Raw genomic sequence first — 21,147 nt, forward strand, 5'->3', positions numbered from 1 at the left:
AATATAAGCAATGAATAAGACACATGGCAAAAATCAAGAACTAACAGCAGAGAATGCGTATGGTATGGTTTAGTGCTGAATGCACTTGATGTACGTGGAAGGAGAAGTAACAGCTGAAGTCTACAAAAATCTTTTCCTAGGGCTTCTTTTACATTTCATATATATGTGCTTGAGGATTAACTCTACCGAAAGGCGACTTCGGCTTAAGCCAAGTGTATCTGTGTGGGGGAAACGGGTTAGTTTTCTTTGTGCTTGGTTTTTTTCAGGCAACCGCATAACATTCTACCCAGTATGTTGGTAAGCAGGAAGTTTTCACATTCAAGTCTAAACTGGAAAGCTAGCAGAAAAAAACCCTGCACTTAGCACAAGAACTTGACAGCTTTCAAGCCATTATTTTCAAGAGTTAGGAACAGTCATCTGTTTCCTTAAAAACACTCCTAACACAATGACACATTACCCTCTTCAAGTTCTTTAGTGATTTTTTCCTCCAGTTCCTGCTGTACCTAGAATTATATAGAAAACATACAGTTAGTATTTTAAAAGTAACAAAACAACCTGTAACTCACCAGCTGGATTATAACCGGGCATTTAAAAAATATACAGGAAAGAAGCACAGTGGTGTTATTACAATGAAGGTATGGCAAAAGTCTATCATCAAATACACGAGCAGAATGTCAGCTAAATGCTGAGATCCGCACAAATGCCATCCATAGGGACAAATTCAGTTGAGGCTGGCTTCTGCAGCTTCATAAGGGAAGTGCAAGAGCAGCTGCTGCAGGATTGACATACACCATTGTATAGAAAAAAGCATGTGCCAATATTCTTCTTTTCTCCACTTTAAGATGGAAAATTGAAAGAGCTCCTGCAGATCACGCCAGGATTCTTCTTTATTGTTATTGCCAATACCACGACACACATAGAATATAAAAACACACATGACTTTTTCTTGCAAACTTTGTACGAAGAAACAACAGCAGCAGCTACAGCTTCTACACAGCGAGAGCTGTGGGGTTTATTATGTAACCAAAATCAGCTTAAGGAGCACTTACTCCTTTCTCCCCTAGAAGGTGGTTATTGCTACCAATTAAGTTATTCTCACTTATGATTCTGACTTCAAAGTCTTCATAAGAAGAAGTCAGATCTTTTGAAGAGTCATAGTCCAAGCGCTATATGCTGTTGTTTACGTTTGATGATGCTTGTGGCTCCTACATTTTTTCCATCAAGTCTGTGACACATAGAAGTGAATTTCAAAATAGATACCACACAGCTTCCAGGCCTACGAGGGCCACGAAGATGCTGAAGGGCTTGGACCACGTGAGCTATGTGGAGAGGCTGAGAGCTGTGACTGTTTCTTTACTGGAGCAGAGAAAGCTCAGGGAGACCTTATCTATGTATATAAATACTTGGTGGGGTGAGTAAAGAAGATGGAGCCAGACTCTTGTCAGTAGTGCCAAGTAAAAGAACAAGAGGAATGGGCACAAATCAAAATAGAGGAAATTTCATTTTAACATAAGGAAAGTTTGGTTTTTTTCCTTTTTAAACTGTAAGCGTGGTCACACCCTGGAACAAGTTGCCCAGAAAAGGTTGTGGAGTGTCCATCCGTGGAGATGTACAAAACCTAGCTGGACATAACCCTGAACAACCTGCTATGGCTGACCCTGCTTTGAGCAGGGGTGGGGCTGGACTAGATGATCTTCCGAGGCCCCTTCCACCCTCGCCCGTCCTGTGATTCTCTGATTTTAGTACTGAATCCCTGGGGGATAAGTATTTATTTTATGAAATGAGCAACATACCACCACCACCACCACCACGAACTGAAACACTGTACAATGTACTCAACAGGCAAAAGCCTCAGGAAGGGAAGCAATCTGCATACCCTCGCAAGAGGAGCAGTAACAGGCAGTAACTCCAAAGGCCAAAGAAGTGGGGCCGTAAACCAGCAGAGGGGAGGGAAGGGCCCTCTCTCCAGGCCTACAGGGATAGCTGCGACCAAATTCACCAGCTCCTCCAGGAGAACCACCACTCAGTGGTACTTCCTTGGAATAGTCTGTGCCTTCACAGCTAGAAGAGGGGAGCACAGAGCTGGAAGAACAACAGAAAAGGCCCCCCCAAATCCCCAAACCTCTAATTGTTTTCAAGCAGGTACAAGCAGCAGCAAAATCCTGGGGAGAAGGGACCTCCTAACACATGAAATGAGACAGAGGTAACAGAAAAAAGCAGGAAAACTATATGCCTAGACCAAAAGACGACCCAAACCCAGGGCCTATCCTAAGCAAAGCAGCAGTAGTTGAGGCGTTAGAAGAAACCACTTTCCCTGGTTTCTGGAGCCCTCACCATGACCAGAAGGTCCACAGGACCCTCCACAACATGTGTGGATGAATCAAGAGAAGAAAAAATCTTGTTTTCCTCTTATTCATTCTAGTTCCATCTTTGTGAATCTCATCCATGCCCGAGGAAAGAGAAATAGGTGGAAATAAAGCCAACACACTGATTTCTGAATAGGGAATGAAGAGCCAGGCAAAATACACCTTTGAGGACTATAACTTGCCTCCACTGTTCTTCCCCCCAAGCCCCTGGAAAAGGCATCACAGCTGACTATCCCAAACCTCCTGAGCAGGTCATACATACTATACATTAAAATTTAATGAAGAGCTTAGCTGGGAACTTCCTATGCCACAGTATTCTTTATCACAGTTTCTCTTGTAAAAGAATGTAGTTACACAGCTCATTATTTAGATTTCAGAATTTTGGGGGTTTTGAGCACTCTTGGAAAATTTGTACAACCCTGATGACCAAAAGTCTTCACCCCTACCACATATACTTGTGTACTGTTTTGATGATGAGCAATTGTTTGGCCATATTAGACCATAGAGTTTGGAACTATAAATGGATTCTAACTTCAGGCTGAAAAGCATAACCTTGCTTACGGATACTCTTGAGCAGTAGTTGAGAATAGTATTTCAAAATTCTTACCTTAGCCACATAGGCTTCAACCCTCTTTCTTGACGATAATGCGTTCCTGATTTGGCTTAGGAAACTTCCTCCTAGACTTAGACTTCCGTTCAGTGCCAAATGGTTGCCAAGATGTCCCACTTCAGTTGCACACAGAACTGGACTTGCAGCCAGACCTCCACTGACAATGCTGCTTGCGATGAAAGGTCTGCTTCTGTGGCGCTCCTGAAGGAGCTTAGCATTGGCTTCTGCTAGTCTCTCATTAGCTCTGAAACATTCAGAAGCATACAAAGAATTATCTTTGGTAATGACACTTTTGCAAAGTCGCCCCCCAGGTCTTTGACTGTTCTTCGACTTCTGAAAGTGGAAGGGATTAAAAGCCTCTAAAACAAGAATATAATTTGATCGGAAGTCTTGGCGCAGAGCTGATTTCTAGGAAGTCACACCACCTGCAAGGAGCAGCAAGAGTAACCAACACTTATGACTTCTCAGCATTAGGGCTTCAAAACAATCTGTGAATGCCATGTGTTTGCACAGCTTCTTCTGAAAGGTACTTCACCTGCATAAGAACTCTGGACTACCCTTCCTTTCCCAAGGAAAGCTCAAACCTCAGACATGCTGCTAAAATGGAAGCCAAAAAAAATTTTTTTTTTTTCTGTTTTGCTTCCCAGAATCAAATTCTGTTCTCTGAAGTGCCTATCCTTATTCAAGCAATAAAGGACATGAAATTTATCTTTTCTGCCACACACAGAATACCCTATTGATGCCATGGTAAGTGGTGTTACTGCTGGAACACTAAAGAGAAATGAAGACAGTTGTAATGAAGGGAAAGGGTCTTAAGCTACTTTCCTCGGAAATATGCCTTCTTCTGCTTACATACACAATGCTACCAGATGCAGAAGAGGGATTTTAGGAGGAAAATGCATGAGGAAAAAGTAGTATCTTATTACCACTCCAAAAAAGCATAAGCTTACCTTTCCAGTTTATTTGCTAGGCATCTTCTTATTTTTACTTCCTCCAGGTACAGCTCTTTGTACCTTTCCACTTCTGCCTGCATGGATTCTTTTTGAAGAATACTGTCTTGTTCCGTATTTTTTATTCTGTCCAATGCACGTTCAAGATCTCCAATTCTGTCTTTTAGCTGGTTTCTCAGTGAAGCGTGATGACTGGCTCTGATTTGTTCTAATCTGTCCTGGGAGGCTGCCTGCGTCTGAAGCAGATAACGCACTTTCAACCACTGCAAAGAAGAAGAGAACTCTCCCTGCCAGTCAATTGCACGTACCCAATTTCAAGGGGCCCAGCTTTACTCAGTGAGGCAACTGTGCCTCCTCACTACCATCAGCAATCAAGGCAGAACCCTGGAACTACCACATTAAATAGCTCTTCAGAAAGAGCCCCCCTCTTAGCACTATTGTTCATCAGAGCTACTAATGAGAGAACACCATCTCTGTAGGACAGTGCATATAGAAAAGGATTCCTCAAGGAAATTATAAGGATCCCCCATCTCCACCCCCCACCCCGCAACTGTGGTGACTTCTTTTCTGAGCACTTTTCCCCGTACAATGGCAAAGGAGGACCTGTATGCCTGGCCATGACAACTGGAAGTTACAACACCCATTCAAGGATGAACACGACCAGCGGACAGTGATAACCTCCCCCCCCCCCCCCCGCCCCCCCCAAGAACTGCAAAACGGAAATCTACCTTGGGCAAGCTTTTGATTCAGGGACCTGCAGGCACATTACACACACATGAAAGCACTCTTGCCCAACCATATTCTCTTCTCCCACTGCCCTTTACGAAAGACAGAAGTACAGCACTAACAGACAGAATCAGGCAACAAAACTAAAATACTAAAAAAATGACAACCACAACAAAAGTATGTAATAGAGACTACAGACACATGTGAGAAATTCACTTACCTGCAAAAACAGATTGACTTCTTGTAGCTTTTGTCTTATCTCTTGTCCGGCTCGTTCTTCCATCTCTCTTTTATATTGTTCTAGTTGGCTGCGATCCACCATGTTAGTCTCCAAATGATGTTTGAGGTTAGCCACCTCTTCTTTCAGCTGGCATTTGCTCTTCTCCAGTTTTTCATGGTTCCCACGCATGGTGGACAACTCTTCTCGCAAACCCTGATTTTGTGCTTCTAGCTGCATGCATTTTTTAGACTCTATCTCCAGCTGCTGGGAAAGTTCACCAACCTGTAGACAGCAAAAAAAAAAAAAGAACCCCCAAAACCGGGGAACTCAGATCTACAATTACTCAGTTCTGTGAAAATCAGTAAAGGGGTTGGCCATCGAGGCTGTATTTACCATCTGCTGACTCAGTATTAAAACCAAAGTGAAACCAGTCTCTTCTTTTAAAACAAGAACAGCTTTCACAACATTCCTGATAGGATTCCTCAGGCTCCCATCCTTTCTCAGTTCTTCTGCAGTAGGTATCAAGAGGACCGAGAGGTGCCAAACTAGCAGCATTTCACGCATAGGGCTAAGTGGAAAAGCACTAAGGCTATTCTTCCATGAGGTGCTCATATGCTCACGGGAAATCACACACCCCCATACCTAGCCACCTTCTGGTTTCATCAGAAACAACACGTGTCATGCTTTAGAGGAAAGTTTACATGCTGTCAACACAATCAAAGCTTCATTACAGAACTGACAAGACAAGAAACAGATGCTCTTTTTTTTCCATTACACTGAAAGATTTGTAAATAGTGGTTCAGAACACAGCTTTTACAGCGGTGGTGGAGGAAGACATATTCTCTTTAGGTCAAAGCCGCAGTTTGTTTTCAAAAATTTGCAGGAAATATCAGACTTTCAGTAAGTCCCAACGGTCAACTACAGCTCTATCCTCCTCTTCCCCCTCCAGAAACATACATTTTCTGTACCTGTTGAAGATAAAACATAATACCCTGTCTTTTTTTAATAAAAGTGGAGGAAACCAGCATACTAAACACTTGAAAGAGTCTCTAGCAAAGTAGAAACTTTAGACTTATCTAAAACCGCCTAAATGTAACGGCCTTCCCTGTCATTCGAAACAACTCTCCAACAGAAACACAAACCCACTACTGACTTCTGGACTAAAAAGGAGCCACTGCAAAGGCAGTTGACTCATTCTACAATGCCTTCCAAATACGAACGTAGCTCTGAAACATGGCTGCTCTAGCAACAAATCTGAGCAATGAGCGGAGAAGTAGATAAAAGGTTACGTGCTACTGAACAGCCAGAGCAACCTCAAAAGCACTTCTGGGAAATCTACTTCTGGGTGCCCATGACAAGGGAAAGATGGGCCGAGACAGCTGCTAGCAAGCAATAAGTTACAGAATTTTTTCTGCATCGCCTCAGCTGCTTCGTTCCCTGGGAAACAACGACACCGTTTAGAAAAGCAAAACCTGAACTGCCTTCTGCTCAACTCCTGCCTAAGACAGAGCCCAAGGGGTGACCTCGGGCAAAGCCAACTTCATACAGTTGTTCCCAGTAATGGTGGTGTTAATTCCCTCTCTTCCAGAGAAGGAATTCATCTGTAAGACCTAGAAGACGCTGCCATGGCCTCAAGCTGCAGCCAAGCCTGTGCCGAGCCTTACAGCTCTCAGCCCTGAACCTCACCCATGGACGTGACATCCTGGTAGGACTGCAGTCCCTATGGACTGGCCTGGCAATCAGCACTCTGGGCTGACCCTGCTTGCTGTCACCGGAGCTATTCTGCTCTTCTTGGTGAGGGCCTGTGGGACTGCCCATGAGCTCATGGACCCTGCCAGCCTTGCTGCGACTCTCGGCTCGCCCTTCCTCTACAGAACAGCCTGCCCTTGATGTGCCCTTGCAGATACTGCTTTGCACATTATGTTTTCATCTTTACCTATAATGATAACTACATCAGTATTATAGACATCTACTACTGTAACAGTAGAAGGAGCATCAAGAAAAGGCAGTCACTTCTAACAGCAAAGAAAAAAAAATCAACAGCATGAAAAGTAGTACAGGGAAAGAATAACACAGGTTTTTCAAAAGAAAAAACAGCACCACCAAAAAACCCCAAACAAACCAGAGCTCACCTTTGTTCTTAATCTACCAACTTCATTGACCGTTTCAGAATAGCTGTTCTTCATTTCTCTCTGTAAACTAAGCTGGGACTTCATCTCTCTCTCCTCATATATGCTTAGTTTTCTCATAGATCTGCTCAGAAGCCTCTTCAACCTGCACAGTAAATGAGTCAAGAAAACAATGAAGCAAAGGAACAACCGGCCTTTTTCACATACTCTTACGTAAACAGCGCAGACATGGCTTGCTTCATCTTTAACGTGCTTTACACACCAGCAATTACTGAGAAAAAAACAGCATTACTGTGCCACAAACCCCTTGAAAGGTCCAAATTTCACCTGAAAAGAGGAATAAAAGACTTCCTTCCCCCCAGGAGAACCGCAGAGCAACCTGCATTTGCAGTTCTTTTGGCAGCTATTGAAAACTATGGACTCATGCACAGAAGCGCCCTGCAAGAACTAACACGGGGCTTGAATTTTCTCACAAACTGTTACATACATCTGTTTTTACAGTGAAGTTCAATGAAGCTTGACTCCTACTCAGGGATACCTCTTCACCATACTAAAAAGCCATACCTCTTACAGTCTTTCTGCAGTTCGATGTTTCTTTTCATTTCTTGGTCCAGACGCAGTTCGACTGGGCGTTTCAACTCTACCAGCTTCTTCACTTTCTTTCTTTCAGTCTCACACTTTCAAAATAGAAGAGATACATGACACACACAGCGTAGGAACAGTATCTACGCACAGTATATGCATCTAACATTCTCCACAGAGAAGCTGCAGTATGCCTCCATCTGTTAGCCAAGTTCCACAGAATGCCAAGGGACAAAGTTCCTGAGAACATTTAATCACTTCGGGTTTCACATCAAACAGGCCAACACCTAAACAACAGAAACAGATGACCCCACTGAGGCAAAGGCTCTTCTAACGCTTCAAGGCAAAAAGGTGGAAAAGATGCTGCAGGACACTTTCGGCAGTTCCTCTACTCATACCAGGGATTACGTAGGTATGTACATCGTGGGAGAACACAGATCAATCTAATGCTTTCATGGGATCTTCAATGACCAGCAGGCAGGGGCTTGCAGAGGAATTTGATCTTTTGCAATTCTTCAATGTTTCATTTCCCTCTGCTATTACCTCCCTCTCTCCTCTGGGGGTATTTACTTATTCACATCTTGTTCTTCCTCTTGGTGTTTTCTCAGCCAAACCAGAGGAGAGCTGGCAGCTGTTTTGACTTTGTACTTCCATTTTTCCTCTACAGAAAAGGAGAAAAGGGAAAGACTGCCCCTTGGAAACTGGCAGCCATTTCTTGTTTCCCAAGTACTAGTTCATTTGCCCAAAATTCCTGCAGTACATTTTTCTGGGAGGCTTTTAAGCTCCCACTACCCTGAAAACATGCAGCAGCTCCTCCATACATTGCACTGGAAACATGAAGCATTTTAACCCTGCCCAGAAACCAAGGCGTCAGAAGATGACCAGAAGGAATCCAAGAAATAACTGGGGAACTGCAGCCTTGCTCAATGTGCTCAACGGATAGCAAACCACATTGGGAACTCTTCCCAATAGAACCATGCCAGAATTTACACAAAGATACCCAGCCAGCTTTTATTTGCTTCCTGGCTGACACCCAAATCACAAGATACTCAGTGCCTGAACGGCAAGGATAACAGAAAAACCTGGCTGTAAGAACTCGACAAAAAGGTAGACACAGTTCTCCGGGGTATTGGCTAGGCGTCCAGAGAATTTACTGGGCTCACCTGTTCCAGGAGTTCAGCCTTTTCTCTGTCAAGCTGAGCAACACGCTCTTCAAGGTGGGATCTTGACTTCAAGTGCTCTTCCCACATGCTGTGGGAGTCCTCTGATGTCAGAGGCAGCACATTCTGCTTTTGCATCTGTGAAAGCAACAGCGGCAAAAGAAGAAACTAAGGTGACTGGAAAGACAGCACTGCAGTAGAAAGCAGTAACTTAAATGGAAACAGGTCTAAGCTCTCCTCTCCCCATCCAACATCTACAGTTAAGGTTAACACGGAGTGTACAACACACCTCAGGAAACATAACCAAGAGCAGCAATTGAAGCTGGTGGAAAGAATGAACACCCTAGAAGTGACAAGATGAGGTTGCAACTTTGGGGGATGACACGCGCACACACACACACACAAGATCACCCTACACTTTCTTCCAAAGGTCCTCCAGAGTTCCTAACAATACATACTTTTTAATATAATAATTCCTCTAGTGCCCACCACAGAAAATACCCTACCCTCACGGCTTCTGTAACAGCTCGACATCTCCTGAGAGCAAGAAAGTGCTCTGCCCGCTACTGTACAGCATCGCCTCACCTAATTCTTTACCTTAGCTCCCTGCATGGCAGGACAGTACCAGCACCTGTTCGCAGGCGGGAAAGGAAGCTAACGTGGTCTCAAGGGCAAGCTGTGACAAAGCTGCAAAGGTAACACGGACCTCCCAAGTCCAGTCTCCTCTCTCAGCTTTCAACCACGGATCTCCCCCCTGCCCACAACTTCCATCCTATCTAGCATCTGTCATGGTTTAACCCTAGTAGGCAGCTCAGCACCACCCAGCCACTCACTCACTCCCCACCCCTGTGGGATGGAGGAGAGCATCGGCAGGGTAAGAGTGAGAAAACTTGTGGGTTGAGATAAAGACAGTTTCATAGGTAAAGTTAAAGCTGCCTGTGCGAGCAAAGCAAAACAAAGAATTCATTCACTACTTCTCATTGGCAGGCAGTTTTTCAGCCACTTCCAGGAAAGCAGGGCTTCATCATACCTAATGGTTACTTGGAAAGACAAATGCCGTATCTCCAAATGTCCATCCCTTCTTCCTTCTTCCCTGCAGCTTTTATTGCTGAGCATGATGCCATATGGGATGGTCATTTGGAGTCAGCTGTCTGGCTGTGCCCCCCTGCCCCAGCTCCTTGGGCACCCCGCAGCCTACTTGCTGGCAGGGCAGTAGGAGAAATAGAAAAGGCCTTGACACTGTGCAAGCCCTGCTCAGCCATAACTAAATCACCCCTGTGGTGTTAACACTGTTTTCATCACAAATTCAAAACATAGCACCGAACAAGCTCCTGTGAAGAAAATGAACTAGTGTCAGATCCTCACATTTTAAAGCGTTAAGTAGGACTTGCCATAGTAGCATGGGAAAACTCTCAAAACCAGAAAGCTGGGGAATGCACCAGGCTGCTTTCTGAGCAGCCTATATTCAGTAGAGTGCAGGAACTGAGCTCCCCATGGCTCTCCAGGAAAACCTCATCCTAAAATTCCCCCACAGAAATAGGTAACTAGGCTCAGGAGCTCACAAAAAGGGAAGTTTGTGACCAGCTTACTGAGGCAGAGGCTTGCAGGTCTCTCTGAAGGGCTTCAATCCTATTGTTTTGGTGCTGGACTGTGGCTTCCAGTCTGGCATTTTCAATTTCAAGGCTTAAAAAGAAATACAGGTCTTATGAGGGAAATCCACCAGAGCACCAGTTCTGAAAGAACAGCGTGAAACAACATAATCTAAGACAAAAGCATCCTTCAAAATCGTATATTAACTTGCTGTGATGCAACAAGGCTATCCTGTTGTTTTCACACCATCCCAGTAAGCGACAGACCTTACTTCACTGTGTGACTCTCTTACCGTTGCACATGTTCTTCCAGTTGTTTTCTAGTCGTATTACTCCCAGAAGATGCCAACAGGAGGTCCTGCAGTTTCTGGGTAGAAGCTATTACTTCCCTTTCCTTATTATCCAAGGCAGTCTCCAATTCACGAACACAACGCTCAGACTGAAGATGCTGTTCTTCCAACTCCCGCAACTGTAAAATCACAGTAAGAATCCCCAGTAGTCAGGTGAGCTTCTATATAGAGGGGTCAACTGCTGCTGAAGAATTCAAGGACTGCATATACCTGCACATACCCTCTAGTCAAAGAACTGTAATCATTTCAAGTACATTCAAACCTTCACTTGTACTAGCAAATGAACACAAACTGTGTCACTTCATCATCTTTTATACTGGCCTCTCCCATCCCTCCACTGATTTCCTATAGCACAGTTCTAAGCACTGACACTGCCCCTCCTACCCTTTCAGTGACTTGCGACACTCTTTGTATCCACTTGTTTGCTCCTCCATTGAAAAAAACGAATTAAAAAGTTCATCCTTCTCCTAAAGTGACTTCACAACTCCCTCATAAGGAAATTTAAGATGATTTCTATTTCAGAACTCCGAGGCCCCTATACTTCAGTTTTCGTAAGAACACTGCAAAAGGTGGTCCCCGCCTCAGAAAGTAGCTTACGATTCACTTGCAAGAAGGCTGCTTAAGGATGGCAAATTACAGCAGGGCCAAAGAAGGGGGGAAAAAAGATGCTGAGATGCTGCTTTGCAGATACAGTACAAACACACCACCTGCAAACCAGCTCTTCTTCTTGCTTAGTTCAATGCATGTGGTTCTGATACCTGTACTCTTAAAAGAAGCCCAAACCCTAACATCTGTTTCAAAGTTCCTTCATCCATGAAGGTGGCTCACATTGTTTTACGCACTGTGCACCCAAAACAAAGACAATGACTTTCAGGCATATTTAGCAAACTACAAATAAGGAACATCTGTTGTATACAAACAGAAGACTGTAAAGAAAGAGTGCAATATCTGGAACAGGGAAATAGTGGCTCAGAGCAGGGGTGAATTTTGAGAGAGAGCAAACCGCTCTGTTCGGACCTAGCCACCAGAAGGCTGCTCCTAGCGCACTGCCTTGCCCCTCCAGCTTGCGAGGAGCTCCCCAAAGGGCCAGCTGCGTTTATCACCAGGGGAGGGGAGGAAGAAGGGAAGAGAAAGGCCACTGCTGCAGTACTACCCCAGAGCCTGAACAAGAGCCTCTGCTGTGGCATTGAGGAGCAAGATTCTCTCTTACTTGCAGCAGAAACGAATTGGCTTTTTGATGATTCAAGTAACGCTATCTTGCACTCTGGAGGAGGAGGAGGAGGAGGCCACCTGGCTGAAGGTTTTACTGGCTTCATGAATTATGACAGGGGATCACTGTTAACTTCCTTAGATCTCTCTCCTACTGGCTCCCAGAATACTGTTTTGTCCTTTTTCACAATGAACAGGAAGAAACAGCCACCCACAGGTTTATTCCTGTAGTGACAGGCTTTCCATACCTCAGCTTTGACCCTTTCCAATTCCTTTTGCAAGCGCAGGTTGTCTTTCTCCAGGGCACCGTGGTAGCGCATAGTATAAACTTCCAGAGAAGCTTCTGACATAGACTGCTTTTTAAGAGGACTGGCAAGCTTCTGCTGCAGCTGTGCGACCCAGTCCTAAAGAAACGTGGTTACACGAGCACAAAGAATTCGATAAGAACATGAGAAGATGAGGTGTGCTTTTACTTCTTAGGTTACATAATTAGGTCAGTCTTCAGAGTGAATTTAAAGGTAAGAAATGTTGCCTGCCCCCAGCAGGCACCTGCAAAACTGATGACCTCTCTCCATCTTTCTCAGCTGAGCGCCTCCACGGTGCCAGGGGGAAGCAGGGGAAACTTCAGTGCTTCTATGCTAGAGATGAAACTCAAAGGCCAGTTGCTAGGAGACCCAGGTCATTAGCTTGACCTGCCTTCGTCCCAGTCCTAAATGAACAGCTGACCAAGAGCACAAGTATTTCAAGGGCCCCCAGTTACAAATGTGTGGCGGGAGCAGCAGAAGACGTCAAAAGCCCAGAGGTAAATAAGCCCAAAAGCAAGCGAACCAAAGGGGACCCCACTGCGTCCCTCACAGAAAGTACCTCGAAATCCCCAGGAGATTCCGCATCTTCCTCTTGCTCTGCTCCTCCCACTGGCAGGGCACCTATAAAGGAGGCAAGAAGCGACACGCTGTGAGTGTTCATCTCACTCTGCTTTTTCCCATCATCCAAGCCCAGCATCCAAAAGATGAGGAACGGTTCTACTACAGGCCATAGTGATTTTCCTCATCGGCTCTTCCACAGTTAAGGATCCTACCTTCTCTGTCCTGAGCAAGTGCAGCCCTTGTAAAGGCAGCAGTCCTCACAGGGCAGGAGCTGCTGAGAAGTGCCTTGTCTGCTACACCACCTGCAGAAGAGTCTTCTGTGTTTTCACTCCCCGTGTTTTCTGCCAGTAGCTTACTAAGGATATATACGGAAAGAGAAGACATAGAGTTGGTAGAAACAACCACATCTTTGCATACACGCTTGACTAGGACAGCAACGGCCATTCCTCACCCAGCCTCTCCATTTTTGTTGCCAGCTGAGAAACAGTAACACCCCCACCCCCCACCTTACTCTTGCACTACTGTTCCATGATGAAAAATATCCACTGCAGGCTTGTTCATTCTCTAGATGCATATTGGCATCCGTGAAGCACTTCAGCCCTGCTGGCTACAATCTAAACTGATAAACAACCTCTCCATAGGGAGCACTACAAAAATTAACAAGCCCTCTGGCAGATTCACATCTAACTGCAAGGGTGCGATGTCCACAGGATGCTACATTAATGCTGCAACTATTCATGTCAAGCCAGCCTACAGTCTCCTCAAATGCAGTCCTGACTTGGAAGAACTTCAGAAATGTCGATGGTTAGTCTGAGGACTTGAGAGTTTAGACAGCTCCTAAGTATGATCAAGAGGCCAAAAAAGACTGCGGTTGCATTCTAAGCACTGCGTGTGTTAACTACATTGAATAGGCACTCTCTTCTAACAAACCTGAAAGAGAGTAAATTGGGGCTCCTGAGAGAGACCCCTTTCAGGTTTGCTTTTTCACCGTGTCGTGGTTTAACCCCAGCCAGTAACTAAGCACCACGCAGCCGCTCGCTGGCTTCCCCCCTACTCAGTGGGATGGGGGAGAGAATCGGGGAAAACAAAAGTAATACTCACGGGTTGAGATAAGAACAGTTTAGTAGAACAGAAAGGAAGAAAATAATAATAATGATAATAATAACAATAGAAAGATGACAACAATAATAATAAAATAATTGGACTATCCAAAACAAGCGATGCACGATGCAATTGCTCACCGCTCTCCAACCAATGCCCAGTTAGTTCCCGAGCAGCGATCCCCCCCAGGCCAACTCCCCCCAGTTTATATACCGGGCATGACGTCACATGGTATGGAATACCCCTTTGGCCAGTTTGGGTCAGCTGCCCTGGCTGTGTCCCCTCCCAGCTTCTTGTGCCCCTCCAGCCTTCTTGCTGGCTGAGCATGAGAAGTTGAAAAATCCTTGACTTAGTCTCAACACTACTGAGCAACAACTGAAAACATCAGTGTGTTACCAACATTCTTCTCATATTGAACCCAAAACGTAACACTATACCAGCTACTAGGAAGAAAACGAACCCTATCCCAGCCGAAACCAGGACAAACCGACACATTAACTGACAACTCAGCCCCTCTCACGACAACATAAACCATTTACCCAACGTGTCTACACACGCGAGCATAATCCACAGCCATGAAGGCAGAGTTATCTCTATAACAGTAGCAGCACCATGCCAAAGAAGCTGGCTTGCATTTATATCCCCGGCAACTGTGGCAACCGTAAGAGCAATCCTAAAGCATCCAAAACGTGTCATGAAATAGATCCGCTTCTGCAGGCACTGCATTGCCATCATTTTAATCCCTGCTTGCTCCCAAAACAATGCTTTCCCCTTTCCTACAAGCACAGCGAAAGCAAAGCCAAATACACGGAAGCGTTGGAGAATTCAGGTTGGAAGGCACCTCATGAGGTGTCCAGGCCAACCGCCTCCCCAAAGCAGACTGAGCTATGAGGTCAGACCACGCTGTTCAGGGGTCCTTCCACTCTGCTCTTCAAAGCCCCCACGGATGGAGGCTGCACAAACTCCCGGGGCAAGCTGTTCGACTGCTTGACCATCCTCAGGCCGAGTTTTCTCCTTACGCGCAGTTAAAACACCTTGTGTTTCACTTTATGCCCCTTGTCTCTCGGACAACATTGCCTCTCTTTCTCCTAACGCTTCCATTCACAACACTTAAGCACCACCTATGCCGCCACTTAAAAAACCCTCTCCTGCAGAGCCGTGGTGCTGCTGAGCTAATGGCAAGTTTCCTGCCCAGTCTGGGTCTGGGTCTGTGTGTGGAGGGGGCACCACAGTCCGCTTTCTTGCAGTCTTTGGGGTGGAAAGGATGAGAGCAGCCAAACACAGACCTGCTTTTACCAGTCACACAGGGAACTCCTTCCGTGTGGCTCCTTCTTTTTCAAAGCTCATTCCCACGCCTCTCATCAATCATACTTGCAGACGACTAAAGAGACCTATGTGCCATTTGACACATTTTGACAAATGTCTCACCTTTCACGCTGATTTTCAGTTCCTTTTTTGTGAAGAAACTCTACCGTCTCCTCATCATGTTTGGAGACAGCAAGATTAAGGGGGGTATATCCCTCCTGAAAGGACAAATAATCCCCGTTAGAAAGACCCAGACAAGTTCTGCACCTTTTCAAAAGAGCAGCTTTACCAAGTGCCAAGGTTACCCGGTTCTGAGCATTAATATTGGCATTATGCTCAAGTAACAGCCCTGCTACCGTTGTATTAGGAGATACGACAGCAAGGTGAAGGGCAGTGTTGCCGTCAGCATCTGCCAGGTTCGGGTCGGCACCATGCTGCAGCAAAATAGCCACACGTTTTTCTTGCTGGCACTGTACTGCCCGGGAACAACACACAAAAAAGGGAAGATTTCCAACATTTATGTTTCACTCTGTCACAACTCGGCCAGCTTCTGAATGCTGGGAAAGAAAAGCATCTTCCGAGATTAGCTAGCATATGCCCGTTCCACACCTATTACAACACGCACGTTACCACGTAGGTCCGTGTAAAGAATCCTGCCAGGCACCTCTCATTTAACGCACAGTCGGCAAGTCCCACTGACAAGAGCGTAACATATTCCGCATACCGTCATCAGTGGCGATCTCTTGAAATTGTCAGCAAGGTTCAGCTGGCAGTTCTCTTGTACCCAAAATCCAACGGCATCCACGTGCCCGTTTGCACAAGTGACATGCAGAGGTGTCCTAAAAATTAAACATACGAGCTTAACATAGACAGACAACGAACGAACCAAAGCTCTGTTGCCGCTCAGCCCTGGGGATCCTGCAGCCCAGACTCTGCTCCTCCTGCTTTCCTGCACCGCTCACCCACAGGGCAGAAGAGAACTGGTGCTGCCTGAGCAGCTGCAGAACGACCCCGCGGGGAGACCACTGCCAAGCAGCAGGTCGGCGGCAGGCACTTCCAACAGCACTCAAGCCAACCCGGCAGCTACGAGCAATGAAAAGCTCTGGAGCTCGCTCCCCCAGCTGACAGGGCAAATCTCACTTTTCAAGCAATTAGCTTGAATCTGATCCTACGCAAAACCTTGAGAGCGGGCACTTCTGCGGGGCACCCACAAGCTGCCAGGGGGGTTGATCGCACCACACTGATGCTCCCGCTGGACCAGCAGGCTCTGCGCTGTAACGTGCTGCTGGTGCTTGAGAGAGGGTGCTTGAGAGAGGCCTGGCGGAACTTGGCTCAGAACCTCCCGCAGCAACGCCTGCCAGAAGCAGCCAAGGTGTCCGTCAGCGGCCCGCAGCCCCTCACCGCTTCTCCTGGTCTTGCCCGTCGATGCCACCTCTCTTCGGCTGCGACCGCCTCAGCCGGGCCAGGGCGCCGCGGGCAGCCGCGCGGTGCAGCCTGCCCGGGTCCTTCTGCCCGAGCTCGTAGGCACTGGTGGCAGCGGCTGGAGGGCAGGGCTGCCCAGAAGCGCTGCCGGAGGGCGACTGCTGGCGCTTCTTGCTGAAGAGCGCCATGACCCTCTGCATGCTGTGGCGCATACTGTAGCACATGCTGCGGCACGGTCGTGGCCTCGCTGGGAGCCACCAGCAGCAGGAGGCACCCGGCGGACTCTGCCGGCCCATGGGCGAGGGCGAGGGCGAGGACGAGGGCGAGGGTGAGGGTGAGGAGGAGGGCGAGGGTGAGGGTGACAGGAGGGCGAGGACCACGGCGAGGGCGAGGAGAGGCACCAGGCAGACGAGCTCGCCTGTCGCGGCCTGGAGCCCCCGAGGCGGGCGCAGCGCCGCACCGACGGCCCCTGCCCGGCACCTGCTGCTGCTCCGTCCGCCAGCAGAAGGCGCGCCAGCGCAACAACGGCGGCGACGGCGCTCGGGGGCGTGGCAAGGGGGCGTCACACGCGGGGGCGTGGCAGAGGGCGGGTGCGAGGGCGGGAGCGCGGCAGGGCGCTTGGGGAGGCTCCCAGGGGCCCCGGGGAGAGCGGGCGCTGCCCCCGCGACAGGGTGTCCCGGGGGCGGGGGCCCGGGCTGCTCCCGCCCGGCCGGAGGCCGCGGCAGACGCCGGGGCAGCTCTCGCCTCAGCCGCACGATGACAACTTGTACGCATGATGGCAACTACAGCAGTGGTTATCATCATCTACTACTGCAACAACAGAAACAACATCAAGAAGACAACGGATAATCATCCATACCAAAAATGTATAGGAAAAGGGCAATACAGGTCTCGAAAGAAAAAAAAACCAAAACCCAACAAACCAAAACCCAACAAAAGAAAATCACCAAGAACCCCCAAACAAACCAGAGCTCACCTTTGTTCTTAATCTACCAACTTCATTGACCATTTCAGAGCAGTTGTTCTTCATTTCTCTCTGTAAACTAAGCTGGGACTCCATCCCTCTCTCCTCATATATGCTTAGTTTTCTCATAGATCTGCTCAGAAGCCTCTTCAACCTGCACAGCAAATGAGTCAAGAAAACAACGAAGCAAAGGAACAACCAGCCTTTTTCACACACTCTTACGTAAACAGCGCAGACATGGCTTGCTTCATCTTGAACATGCTTTACACACCAGCAATTACTGAGAAAAAACAGCATTACTGTGCCACGAACCCCTTGAAAGGTCCAAATTTCACCTGAAAAGAGGAATAAAAGACTTCCTTCCCCCCCAGGAGAACCGCAGAGCAACCTGCATTTGCAGTTTTTTGGCAGCTGTTGAAAACTATGGACTCATGCACAGAAGCACCTTGCAAGAACTAACACGAGGCTTGAATTTTCTCACAAACAGTTACATACACCTGTTTTTACATTGAAGTTCAATAAAGCTTGACTTCTACTCAGGCATACCTCTTCACCATGCTAAAAAGCCATACCTCTTACAGTCTTTCTGCAGTTTGAAGTTTATTCTCAGTTCTTTGCACAGACACACTTCGTCTCTGCGTATCCCCTCTACCAGCTTCTTCACTTGCTGTCCTTGACTGTCACGCTTTCAAAATAGAAAAGATACATGACACACACAGCATGGGAACAATATCTACGTGCATCTGGCATTCTCCACAGAGAAACTGCAGTACGTCTCTATCTGTTGCTTCCTGCGTGACCCCCACATGACAAGATACTCAGTGCCTGAAGTGAGGCTCGAGGTGGGGCCAGAGCCCAGCTTGGGCGGTCGGGGGCTGCGGGAGCTCCCTGCGGATGCCCGCTGACCGCTCCAGGCCCGCCACGCCAGAGCTCTGGGACGACGTGCTTTCCTCCAGACAGAAAGGCGGCCTGAACTTCCTGCGGTGTGGTGAAAACCGAGGGCCCCGTCTCGCTGTGCCGGTGGCTGCTGCTCGCCCCCTTGCAGAGAATCGTGGAATGGCTGAGGTCCTCTGGTCCGAGTCCTCTGCTCGAGCAGGGTCACCTAGAGCCAGCTGTCCCGGTCTGTGCCCGGCTGGATTTTGCGTATCTCCCAAGCACGGAGACTCACAGCCTTCCCAGGCAACCTGTACCAGTGCTCTGTCACCCTAACAGTAAAAATGTGTTTCTTGACGTTCAGAGGGAACCTCACGTGTTTCAGTTTGCACCCATTGCCTCTCGTGCTGTCGCTGCGCAGCACTGAAAAAAGCTTTGGGCCTTCCCTTCGGGTGTTCGTATACATTGACGAGATTCCCCCTGAGCTTACTCTTCTCCAGGCTGAACAGTCCCAGCTCTCTCAGCCTTTCCTCATGTGAGATGCTCCGGTCCTTTAATCAGCTTGGCGGGTCTTTGTTGGACTCTCTGCAGCATGTCCCTGTCTGCCTCGTACCGAGGCGCCCAGAACTGGACACAATACTCCCCTCACCGGTGCTGAGTAGAGTGGAAGTGTCACCTCCCTTGACTTGCTGGCAATACTGTGTCTAAGGCAACTGTCCTGGTTTTAGCTGGCATAGAGTTAACTGTCTTCCGAGTAGCTGGTACGGTGCTATGTTTGGAGTTCAGTATGCAAAGAATGTTGGTAACGCTGGTGTTTTCAGTTGTTGCTCAGTAGCGTTTAGTCTAAAGTCAAGGATTTTTCAGCTTCTCATGCCCAGCCAGCGAGAAAGCTGGAGGGGCACAAGAAGTTGGCACAGGACACAGCCAGGGCAGCTGGCCCAAACTGGCCAACGGGGTATTCCATACCATGGGACGCCACATCTAGTGTATAAACTGGGGGGACCGGGGGCGGGGGATCGCCCCTCGGGGACTGGCTGGGTGACGATCGGCGGGTGGTGAGCAATTGCACTGCGCATCATTTGTACATTCCAATCCTTTTATTATTGCTGTTGTCATTTTATTAGCGTTGGCATTATCGTTATTAGTTTCTTCTTTTCTATTCTATTAAACCCTCTTATCTCAACCCACGAGTTTTGCTTCTTTTCCCGATTTTCTCCCCCATCCCACTGGGTGCGGGGGGAGTGAGTGAGCGGCTGCGTGGTACTTAGTTGCTGGCTGGGGTTAAACCACGACAGCAACACAGGATACCGTATTCCTTTTCTGCTGCAAGGACACATTGCTGGCTCACAGTCAACTTCGTGTCCACCAGGACCCCTCGGTCCTTTTCTGCAAAGCTGCTTTCCAGCTGGGTGATCCCCAGCAGGTACGGGTGCCTGGAATTGTTCCTTCCCAGGTGCAGGACACTGCACTGTCCCTTGTTGAACTGCGTGAGGTTCCCATCAGCCCATTTCTCCAGCCTTTCAAGGTCCCTTTGGATGGCAGCACAACCCTCTGGTGTATCAGCCACTCCTCCCCGTTTTGTGCGATCAGTACACTCTGCCCCGGCATCCAGATCATTAATGAAGATTTTGAACAGGACTGGGCCCGGTATTGACCGCTGGGGTACACTGCTAGTCACTGGCCTCCAGCTAGACGTTGCGCTGCTGACCGCCACCCTCTGGGCCCGGCTGTTCAGTCAGTTTTCAGTCCAGCCTGCTGTCTGCTTATCCGGCCCGTGTATGCATGAACACCTTGTCTGTGAGGATCTTATTGGTGACAGTGTCAAAGGCCGTACTGAAGTCCAGGTAGACAATATCCACTGCTCTCCCCTTGTCTACCAGGCCAGTCTTTTCATTGTAGAAGTTCATCGAGTTGGTCAAACGTGACTTCCCCTTGTTGAAGCCATTCTGACTACTACTGATGATTTTGTTGTCTGCCATGTGCCTGGAAATGGTTTCCAGGATTAGCTGCTCCATCACTTTCCCAGGGATGGAGGTGAGGCTGATTGGCCTGTACTTCCCTGGGTCCTCCTTTTTGCCCTTCTCGAAGGTAGGAGTGTCCTTTTCTTTCCCCCGGTCTTTGTGCACTGCTCCCAGTCGCCATGATCGATCAAAGATTATCGAGAGTGGCTTCACAATGACATCAGCCAGCTCCCTTGGCACTCGTGAGTGCATCCCGTCAGGGCCCATGGCCTTATTTATGCCCAGTTTGCCTAAGTATTCCCTGACCTGAGCCTCCTCCACCAAGAGGACATCTTCCTTGCTCCACATTTTCCCCTGGTGTCTGCAACCGGGGAGTCCTGGAGGCTGGCCTTGCTAGTAAAGACGGAAGCAAAGAAGACATTCAGTACTTCTGCCTTTTCCATGTCCTGTGTAACCAGCTCCCCCATCTTGTTGAGCGATGGGCCCACATTTTCCCTGGTCTTCCTTTTGTCGCCTACATGCTTAAAGAAGTCCTTCTTCTTGTCTTTGCCAGCCCTGGCCTGATTCAAGGCCATTTGGGCTTTAGCTTTCCTAACTTCATCCCTGGATGCTCAGACAAGGTTTCTGTATATTCCTCCCAGGTTACCTGTCCTTGCTTCCAGCCTCCGTACGCTTCCTTTTTGTGTTTGAACAAGGAGCTCCTTGTTCAAGCTATCCACGCAGGCCTCCTGGCATTTTTGCCAGACTTCCTGCTTGTCGGGATG

At 47.8% G+C, this 21,147-nt stretch overlaps 1 protein-coding gene across 1 annotated transcript in view; it reads right to left on the bottom strand.

The window, feature by feature from the left end:
• The window catches only part of LOC128143587 (ankyrin repeat domain-containing protein 26-like), a 110,319-nt gene that overhangs the window by 776 nt on the left and 88,396 nt on the right, over positions 1-21,147 (bottom strand). The window contains 10 exon segments of the mRNA XM_052790947.1: positions 458-503; positions 2,974-3,220; positions 3,927-4,162; positions 4,873-5,154; positions 7,005-7,146; positions 7,566-7,678; positions 8,747-8,970; positions 9,930-9,940; positions 10,325-10,426; positions 10,626-10,801. Of these exon segments, the coding sequence (XP_052646907.1) occupies positions 458-503; positions 2,974-3,220; positions 3,927-4,162; positions 4,873-5,154; positions 7,005-7,146; positions 7,566-7,678; positions 8,747-8,970; positions 9,930-9,940; positions 10,325-10,426; positions 10,626-10,801 (1,579 nt within the window).

The sequence above is a fragment of the Harpia harpyja genome, chromosome 6, assembly GCF_026419915.1.
Source record: "Harpia harpyja isolate bHarHar1 chromosome 6, bHarHar1 primary haplotype, whole genome shotgun sequence".
Classification (NCBI taxonomy): Eukaryota; Metazoa; Chordata; class Aves; order Accipitriformes; family Accipitridae; genus Harpia; species Harpia harpyja.